Below are 10,283 nucleotides of genomic sequence, written 5' to 3'. Positions count from 1 at the left end.
TGCCTATTTATTTTTTAGTGGGTTGAGATTCCTTATGGTCAAACAATGAGGTTGTTCTTAAGAATAGACATATTATGTAAACCACTAGAGTGCAACAAGGTGACATGTTGGAAACACTCCTTTTTGCTCTTGCTTTTGTTTTACCTTCCATAGAAGACAATTTCAATCCCAACTTAGTAGCACAATCAAGCAAAATAAATGAATGGATAGCACAAGTATCAATAATAGCAACCAATTCAATATTGTTAATAAAACAAGTACCTCTAATCAAGTTGCCCTTCTTGAAATCTCTTATTCCTCTCAAAGCAAACACCCTACCATTGGTCTTGGAAGCATTAACATCCTTCTTTGACTTCTGGCACTGAGTACTAATATGAACCTGTTCACCATAATTAAAATAAGTCGGACCATCGTCCTTGCAATCAGGAGTACGATGACTGGTCTTTCCATATTTGTAACATCTCAGCACCTTATTCTCACATTCATTGGAATAGTGATCCGGTTCACCACACCTATATGGTAGGAGCGGGAGCTCCTCCCCTACTTGTCTTCTTCCCTTCAGAAACCTTTTAATCAGCTGGAGCATCGTAAGTCTTCCTACGGTCCTGATGTTGTTTTTCCCTTTTCTCATTCAAACTCTTGTAATGAGCCAAATGAGAAAAATTGTCTTCCTCATAAATCCGACAACTGTTCACCAACTCCAAGAACCTACAAATTTGCTGATATTCAATCGCCCGCTTGATCTCCAGACGCAACCCACTCCCCAACTTAATAAACTTCAAAAACTCAGCAGTCTCTTCGCTATAATGTGGATAGAACTTCACAAGCTCCACGAACTTAGCATCATACTTGGTAACGGTTGAATTCCCTTGTTTTAGTGCAAGGAACTCCGTCTCTTTATTTCCCCGGACATCTTCCGGGAAATACTTCCTCAGGAACTCCCTCGTAAACATAGCACAAGTAATCATTTCACCAATAGCCTCCAGTCTTTGATGAGGGCCAATCCACCAGTCATCAGCTACTCCAGCCAGCATATGAGTATCATAACGTACCTTCTACGATGCAGAAAAATCCATCACTCGGAAGATTCTCTCAACCTCCTTAAGCCGCTCTTGTGCTCTATTAGGATCGTACTTACCCTTGAATGTAGAAGGATTCTCCCTCTAGAACGTACTCAAGCTTCGCAGTTCATTAATCATTGTCGCATTTGGCTGATTCTGCATATCATGATCAACAACCTCCAAGGCATCTGCAATCGCAATGTCGTTTCTTCCAGCAATACTCTGTTCACACTATAAATTAGCATTAAGGTTGGAATTAATTATCGACAGTATTCAATTGTCACAATGCATACTCAATAACCTGGTTGGACAATATTGTGTTTGTGAATTTGAAGAAACATGTTACCAGATCGAGGTAACCTGTTACACTACTGTGTTGAAATTTTTGAAAATTGATAACTCTAGTATCGGGTTTCTAATTCGAGTGTCGCTCCAAGTGTTAGAAAGCTGAAGTGACGAACTTTATTTTAAAATTGGTTTCAGTAACTGAAAATAAATAGTTAGTTCTATGATGGTGTTGAATGCATTGTATTATTTATGTCGTGGTGTTCTATAATCACAAATGCATTTTTTTTGCTTGCTATGTTGTATGTTGATGTTGCCAAGTTGTTATAGCATGTGTTGGTGCATGGTGGCCACTATTGGCGGAATATTTTGACTATGGAGGTGTTGGTCATCTTGCTTGGTTCTATTATTGGATGTGTAATATGTTACATGCATTCATGATGTTGGACAATGGTCTGTTGTTGATGTGCCTCAATTCCAGGAGGTGGGGATTGGGCACCAGTAACTGATTTTGGAGGTGATTGAATCAGTGAAGGTTATCGGAGGTGATGGTAACAAAATGGTGGCTCTGATCCTAGAAGGTGAGGATTGGAGCGGTTCACATGAGTGTTCACATATTGATACCACATGCATTAAGTTGAATGGATGAGTCTCATTGCATTGGATATTGGTTGTGCTGTTATAGTGTTGGGTGATATTCTGTTGATTGTGTGGAATTGTATTGTGGAACGGGTGATGTGCATATAATAATCTGATATTTGCTTATTCTTATGCTTTCTTTTATATAATTATAATATCTCATCTCTTTTGTTTGAATGTTGCCTTTACATGAGAATCATGCAAATAACTCGCCGTAGAGGAGTTGATGTGAGTGGAAGATGGAGTCTTCATTTAAATTTGCTAGTGTCGGTGTCTGCTCTGGTGTGTAATAACAGGGATTGAATGTTCTTATGTCTTTTATATGGCTGGAGATTAATTGAATATCTATTGAGTTGAGGTTAATATGTTTATTTTAAGAACAAGGTTATGTTTTGAATTATTATTTGAGGATGATGTGTCCGTTGCTTAAATACAATTTGAATTTTCATACATGTTTCCGTCACTTAATAATTTTTGAGGCCAAATTGAATGGTATTTTTAAAATTATCTATAATTATTTATTTTTTTATTTATCTATTTATTTATTATAATTTATCTCAATATCTCTTTTAATTATTAAATTATTATTTCTTTGACAATTAAATTATTATCTCTTTTTTTTTACAATAACAAACTTAATGGATTTCATTCATCAAACAAGATTCAATACAAGGAGGTACAAAATTAAAGATACTACGCCTAGACCAAGAATTGGCTGCCTTCGCTAATGTATGGACAACCGAATTCGCTTGGCGTTTAATGAACTTTACCTCAAAGTTCGGAAAAAAAATCAACAAATTCTGAATATTCTTAACAATAAAACTAAATTCGGATCTACCTACATGTGTATTATGAATAGACTGAACAACAACTTGACAATCACTTTCAAAAATAACATGAGATAAACAGAGTGAGATGGCACTTTGGATTGATTCCTTCAGAGCGGTTGCTTCCGCTTCAATAACCGAGAGAAAACCCACATTCCAAGACACACCTGCTGAAACAAATCTCCCCAGATGGTCCTTGAAACACCATCCTCTATTAGTAGTACCACATGCGTTGTTGAAACCTGCATCCACATTACATTTCACTTGATTAGGCATAGGCGGAGTCCACACTGTTGGAATATTATGAACGACGCCAGAGTTATGATCATCTCTAGCAAGAAACCAATCGTACCAGCAATGATACGCTTGTAAGCCAATCCTCAAAGCATCATCCCGAGTATCTTGCCAAACCACATTATTCCTACTTCTCCAAATAACCACCAACAAGACAGCAAATCTACCTGCATCCCTACGATCCTCCCGTCTACAAACATCGAAAATAAGGGACTTAGCATCGTGGAAAGAATATAAACGAGGTTCTATTATAGCTGACAAACCTGCTGCCCGCCAACTTTGAGAAGTAGAAATGCAAACGAAAAACACATGCCACTCGTCTTCATCTTCTAAATCACACCAAGGGCATAAAGACGGACATTGAACATGATGTTGTTGAAGCTTAGACCGCGTTGGGAGGCAGCACCTGCAAATCCTCCATAACAGATGTTTTGCTCTTGGTGGCGCAGAAATATTCCAAAGATGCTTCCAACTACCCTCAATGCCAAAAGACCGTGGACTACCTTGTAACTCTTTCAAGAGCCTATAGCCTGATTTCACACTATACTCCCCATTCTTCTCCTCTTGCCAGACCAACCTATCTTCCAACACATCTGCCACTAAAGGAACTCTAAGAATAACATCAGCCCCTTCGTTATCAAAAATTTTCTTCACCTTACCGACATCCCATTACTTACTATCAGGAAGCAATAGATCTTTTACATATAGATCATACAAATGTCGATCTTGCGGACCATTAATCCACCACCTTCCTTTCTCTCGGAGCCAAGGGTCTGACATGACCTTAATACTACTCCCCCTCCAATACTCCACCTACTTCCAAGCTTTAAAACATCCTTAGCCTTCCACAAACTACGCCAAACAAAACTCGGATTGTTACCAATCTTAGCATCAAGAAAAGAGGAATGAGGAAAATACCGAGCTTTGAAGATTTTGGCCACCAGAGAGTTTGGTGACGCCAACATATTCCACCCTTGTTTAGCAACCATAGCCATGTTAAAAGCTTTATAATCCCTAAAACCCAACCCTCCTTCACTTTTCGAACAAGTCATCCTCTCCTACGCCAACCATCTAATACCTTTGTTGTTACGACCCCCCCACCACAATGAATTAAGCATTTTTTCAATATCGTTCACCATCCCATCCGGAATCAGATAGACACTCATAAGATAACTCGGGATTGACTGAAGAACTTATTTTATCATAACCTCCTTTCCTGCTTTAGATAAAGATCTACCACTCTAAGAGTTAGTACGTTTCCAGATCATGTCTTTAATAAAACTGAACACCGCCTTCTTACTTCTGCCAGTCATAGAAGGTAATCCCAAATACTTCCCTGTTCCCAAAACACGTCTCACCCCCATCACATTAGCTAAATCCTCTTAAGCTGGCCCACTCAAGTTACGGCTAAAGAACACTTCAGATTTAGACAAATTAATCTCCTGACCCGTCTCCTCTACATAAGTATTAAGAATTTCCATAAGATTTCGCACCTCCATAAGATTTGCCCTGCAAAATAAAAAACAATCGTCAGCAAAAAGCAAGTGGGCCACGCTGGGTGCCCCCTCCATATACGAGCTCCATGGAGGTCGCCACGGGAAACTGCGCCTCTAATGAGAGCAGAAAGACCTTCAGAAACAAGGATAAACAGGTATGGCGAGAGGGGGTCTCCTTGCCTCAGGCCTCTTCCTGGAATAATGGGTCCAACTCTATCTGAATTGACGAGAACAGAGTAATGTACCGACGTCACACACATCATAAGCCAATGGGTCCATCTTTCATCAAATCCCAACCGAAGGAGAATCCCACGACGAAAACCCCAATCCACTTTGTCGTAAGCTTTGCTAATGTCAATCTTTAAGGCCAAGTGGGATGTATTACCCCTAGTCCTCCTTTTTAAAGCATGAATAATTTCAGTAGCCACCATTGCGTTATCAAGAATGGACCGACCTTCGACAAAAGCTGATTGCTCCTCCGAAACACACTTATCCAAGACAAGCTTCAACCGATTAGCTAATAGTTTTGCCACCAGCTTATACACAACATTACACAAAATATTAAATTATTATCTCTTTAATAATTAAATCACTAATTAATAATATTTTAATTACGTACTGTAACCTCCCTCCACACTTTTTCATTTAATGATATTTTATACTTAATCATATAATTAGTCTATAAAAACTCATAATTTTGTTATTTTTATTATTAGTATTTTCAAATCACATTTAAGTAACCCACTAAACCCACTAAAATATTTGAACTAATTTATTGAAACTTTCTCATTCAATTTTCTATTCTTTTAACCTTCTTATTCGTCATCTTATCTCTCACATCATTACCATATTAACCACCCACTAACCCTTTAATAAATTTTATGATGAATAAATGTTGTCAAAATTTTGTCAATTTATTCTATTTGATTTTGTGATTTTCGTATTGTTTTTCTTTTTATATTTTGTAATTTTTAATATAATGCAATTTTTATCTTAATTGAATGTATATTTTTTCTATTATATCTAACTTTTGCCTAAGGATCTATATGTAATTTTTTAATTTTGTTTTCATTTTCCTATATTATTCCATTGTTCTATTTTATGATTGTAAGTTCATACTTAAAAACGTAGAGCAATATAAATTCAAAATGAACATTATTTTTTTTATTTTATGATTATTTACGATTTTCTAATTCATGAGAGTGAAAGTAATCTAAATTTTTTTGACTTGGAGTTGACACAGTAGAAGTTGAGCAATATTTCTTCACTTTAAACAGAAATTTGGATTTTGAAAGCAATATGATACATACATTGATGATCAATTATTTTAATATCTTTTAAGTTGTTTTTTAAAATTATATTTATTACTAAATTAATTATATAAAATACTTATTTTTCCTTCATTACTTTATTAGTACGTTGTTCCAATAAAATTAATTATTTACAACTTTTAATGCCAATTTGTGGAAAGCCACCTTACTGTAGTAGGTGTGATACGTACAGTAGAATAGTGGAAAAGCCGGCACGACACAAAGGTAAGTGGCTCTTTCAAATGTGTTGAGAAATATGCGGTGTTGAACAAGAAATCATGGCTCAAAATAGTTTGCAAACTACCTCACTCTTCTCCGCTATTCTTGGCATAGCGCATACTAGTTCATAGCCCTTGCCCAACAGGATGTATAAATTGACCACTTCCCCTACTTCTGCTTTCTCAGATCCAATAGCTCATCATATCTTTTTTGATAGAGAATACAAAATGATGCAATATCAATGGTTCCTCTGGGTGGCGTAATCTTGATTTTCAGTAATCCGTTATCATTTTATTTGCATCTTTTACGATCATATCTATACAGACCATAATAAGAATGCTTGCTAATGTAAATACAGGATGTTGGTTATTCTGCCAAAGAAGGTTATGTGACCCAGTTGCCTGCTAGAGCTGCCTCATGCTATGCATGCATTCAATTGCGTCTCTTCATGTGAAGGCTTGGTGAGTTTTATATATGTGTTTTCCTTTTAATTTGTTGATCATATGATAAAAAGAATAGAAAAAGCATAAAAAAAATTGTCTTTATCAATTAATTACCATAAACATATATATATTTTTTAATATAGTGTGTTTTAAAATATATTTTTTGACATGATCTAGTCAATAAGTAGTTGATGAAATTTCTTCTAAGACTTCCAAATAATATATCTTAATTATTTTAAAATATATTTAATTTTAAACAAGTTTAAAATAAATAATTATTTTAATCTAATAATTATTTACCGCTGCCAGTAACATTAATTTTGCATAAAATTCAGTAATATATTTTTTTTAAATTTAAATATGATACTCAATTAATTGTTATGTTGTTTTAGAATAAAAAAGACTGTCATTTTGATTGGTGTTTATAGTTATAACTGTTTTCTACATACGTTGTGGTTGTGCCGATTTTGTTTTCATATATTCTTTATGTCTACTTAATATAGCCCACTGTTGGCATTATTATCCAACTAGTTGTATCTTTTCAAGTTTTTGAAAAACAATGGACTCATTGAAGTTTTTTTCATTTTCCGGAGAAAACTTGAAAAGCTCCAGCTAGATGAATAATGATGGTCACCATTTGTCTATATTAAATAGACAGGTAGGATTATATCAAAATTGACAGTTCCACATGGCATGTAGAAAATAGTTGTAATTATAGCACCAATCAAAATAGTAGTTTTCATTATTATTTTCTACTGCTTCATAATAACATAACTTTAATTTAAGAAAATATTAATATGTGAGTTTTCCAAGTTTTTTATATATTTAATGACTTTTATCTAAATTTCTACGAGGATTATGAAATATGGCCAAACTTTATGGGTCTTTATTATGTTTTCTTTTTTTTATATATTAATGAAGCTTGTCCAAACTTTATGGGTCTTTATTATGTTTTCTTTTTTTTAATTATTATTTTTGTTTTTGTTTATTAAGGTCTCCTAACCATATTTTTATATAATTGAAATTTCTCTCTTTAGGCAAATTTCCAATGAATGTTGATTATTTAAGGATAAACAACATATTTATTTTTAAGGTTTCATGTGTCCCATTCAAACCCAAATGAATCTCTCTCTTCGGTTGATAACAAAATAATGACAACAAAATAATGAAACAATGTTTGTTTTTAGTATCGGTTTATACTGAATATATTAATTGGTATATAATAAATAGGTGCAATGATGATTTTTCATTTGACTCATACAAATATAAATAAAATATATTAATATTAATATATAACAAATTATAATAAAAAACTAATAGGAAACTAACCAGTTGTGATTAATAACATATTTCAAATAAAATTTTTGGTACAAGATAAAAAAAATTGAGCATTAAATATGCTCCACAATCATGACACCTTTAAAAATATTCTTAAAACAATTAAAACAAATATATATTAAAACATTTTAAGTATAATAAAATAAAATTGATTTATTAATTGAGAAATGCTGTATTCTTAATTGCCACTAAAGTGTAAGAAATATTAACGTAAACATTTAAAGTCAAAATTTTAAGAATATGTAAAATACAATGCAGGTTTAAATATATCAATATAAAACATTTATAGGTGTTAAAAGATTTTAATTTTCTTTACTTAAATGGCCTAAATATTTAATTACAAATATACGACCAGTAGAAGAAAAGAGAGTAGCAGCTAAGTGTTGTTACAAACATTTACTACTCTTTCTTTTTCTGGCTTTTTAAAAACAACTAATGCATGCACTTCTCAAAATCAAATTTCTAACCATGCATACTGTTGAAAAAAAATTGTACTGATTCTGTCTAACTACTTACAGCAAAGACTTCCTTATAAGTTTACTTTTAAGGGGGAACTTATTTGTAGCAAATAGAAAAGAAAATATTATAAAATATTTTGCATAAGAAATTTATAAATATCTTCACGTAAGAATCCATCATAGTTTGAATATTTCTGTTCTGGGCCGACCCAATCGATCTAATTGGGTCAACCCAACCTTTGGCCCAAGGCGCCTTGGACTACGCGTGGCGACCTCATCCAGACAGCTCCGGGCGGACGCTTTGGACAACCGACAACGAGGCACTCTCGTGTCCGGCAAGCAGCCAGCCCTCGCGTCACCAAAATCTCCGCCTCAGAAGACGGAGTCAATTTCGCATAAGGGCGCCCTATAAATAGCCCTCTCATAACAGAGGGCAAGGTAATCTTTTCTTACCCCAAAATTCTCTCACTTTGTTGTACCTTGTGGAATACATACTTACTTTGGCATCGGAGGGCCTTGCAGGTACAACCCTTCTTTCCCCCTCTCAGCCTTCCGAACTTCAAGCCTTCATTGTCGCCGGTCATCTGATCCGCTCGGTAAGATCAATTTCTATGTAAGAATCCATCAATTTCCAAGTGCACACTGTTGCAAAAAAATTATAAATGATTGGGTATTACTAATTACAACAAAGCGTGTAAAGTCTTTTCATTCCAATCTTAATGACAAAGACTTCCGTAGCCTTTATCAGTCTGTCCGCTCAAACGTGCGATTTGCTTTGCAAACGCGTATATAAACATATATACGCTTGGTTGTATGCTATTTTTATGGTTTATATGAGACATAGGTGTTTCTTCCCTTATTATCAAATCAGTTGCTTCTGATAAATGTGAATGTTCGATATTTTTGTCAATGTTGCAAGTAGAGTTATCAAGTATTGGCGCACATGTTTTGAACTTTGAGTGGATTGTTCTTCCAGCTGACAACAATAACAGAGCTATCCAACTTAAAGCGGTAGTAAGAACAATTTCTGCAAATGAACACTTGAAAGAATTCTCCAAATAAAAGTTTTACCAGTCCCTCCATAACCATGTAAAAAAACACCCCTCCTCTTTGATTGTTAACAACTTCCATGATTTTATCAAAAATTAGACATTGTTCATCCATCAATTATAATGTAAGGATTATCATTAAAAATCTATTATGCGTGCTGGTCACAAAATTACATTACTACTAAAGTTATATACTTGTAAGTGCACAAAATAGATCATGATAATTATGTCGTTCAGTATCAGTATTGTAATCGCGTTCGTCGTAAATCAAGTTGTTGCCATCATGTGTTATGGCATATGAATTTGGATAAGACATACCTTTAAACTCAATCAAACTTCTTTGATTTGTTTGCAATAGAGTCTCAATTTCAATGGGTGTCAACTTTTGTAACTCCACCTCAATCAATTGCAAATCTGTCAAAAATAATTAATCAATACTTATATTAACATCTTATGACTACATTTGTAGAAACACCATACAACAACATTCAGGGAATAACAACATTAACCTACGGCATGTAAAAGAACTTGCGGCTGAAGTTAAAAGGCTTTCAATCATTACCCGATAGATCATTCATATAGACTTAAATACGTTGTTGAAATCATTACCCGATAGATCATTCATATAGACTTTACAGGACTTTTCCAGATAAAAGTTTGCATTTTTTTTAACACATTTGGAAGCTACAGGACTGTCTTTGTTTCATGGGAAGCATGAACTAGTACTACTGCACTAAGATTTTCGGCTTAAACTCCTAACCTTAGGGTTAGGGGCCTTGGTTTTGGTGTGGTTTTTACGGTTCATTCTTCTGCATACTTCATTGCGGTTTAATAGAAGCATAAGACTAACAGGTGGAAGTTAAT

At 34.4% G+C, this 10,283-nt stretch overlaps 2 protein-coding genes across 2 annotated transcripts; both read right to left on the bottom strand.

The window, feature by feature from the left end:
• Positions 1-569: 569 nt before the first annotated feature.
• LOC131628303 (uncharacterized) lies at positions 570-1,034 on the bottom strand. The gene has a single exon (XM_058899155.1). It carries the CDS (start codon positions 1,032-1,034, stop codon positions 570-572), a length of 465 nt encoding a protein of 154 aa, XP_058755138.1.
• A 129-nt stretch (positions 1,035-1,163) lies between these two features.
• On the bottom strand, positions 1,164-4,101 carry LOC131628302 (uncharacterized). Its single transcript, XM_058899154.1, has 3 exons — positions 3,841-4,101; positions 2,828-3,760; positions 1,164-1,292 (listed from the first exon to the last, which is right to left on the bottom strand). The coding sequence occupies exons 1-3, from the start codon at positions 4,099-4,101 to the stop codon at positions 1,164-1,166; spliced, it is 1,323 nt and encodes a 440-aa protein (XP_058755137.1).
• Positions 4,102-10,283: the final 6,182 nt, after the last annotated feature.

This window comes from Vicia villosa, unplaced genomic scaffold (assembly GCF_029867415.1).
Source record: "Vicia villosa cultivar HV-30 ecotype Madison, WI unplaced genomic scaffold, Vvil1.0 ctg.000441F_1_1, whole genome shotgun sequence".
In the NCBI taxonomy this organism is placed as follows: domain Eukaryota; kingdom Viridiplantae; phylum Streptophyta; class Magnoliopsida; order Fabales; family Fabaceae; genus Vicia; species Vicia villosa.
Note: the sequence above shows the minus strand (reverse complement) of the source record. Positions and strands in the feature narration are given on the sequence as shown.

Excerpts from the sequence above, each read along its gene's own strand:
- LOC131628303 (XM_058899155.1), bottom strand. The coding sequence starts at position 1,034 with ATGCTGGCTGGAGTAGCTGATGACTGGTGGATTGGCCCTCATCAAAGA.
- LOC131628302 (XM_058899154.1), bottom strand. The coding sequence starts at position 4,101 with ATGGCTATGGTTGCTAAACAAGGGTGGAATATGTTGGCGTCACCAAAC. Across the intron at positions 3,761-3,840 it reads AGGAAGGTGGTGGATTAATG|GTGAAGAAAATTTTTGATAA; the intron begins GTCCGCAAGATC and ends GATGTCGGTAAG. Across the intron at positions 1,293-2,827 it reads AGTCTATTCATAATACACAT|TGTGAACAGAGTATTGCTGG; the intron begins GTAGGTAGATCC and ends GCTAATTTATAG.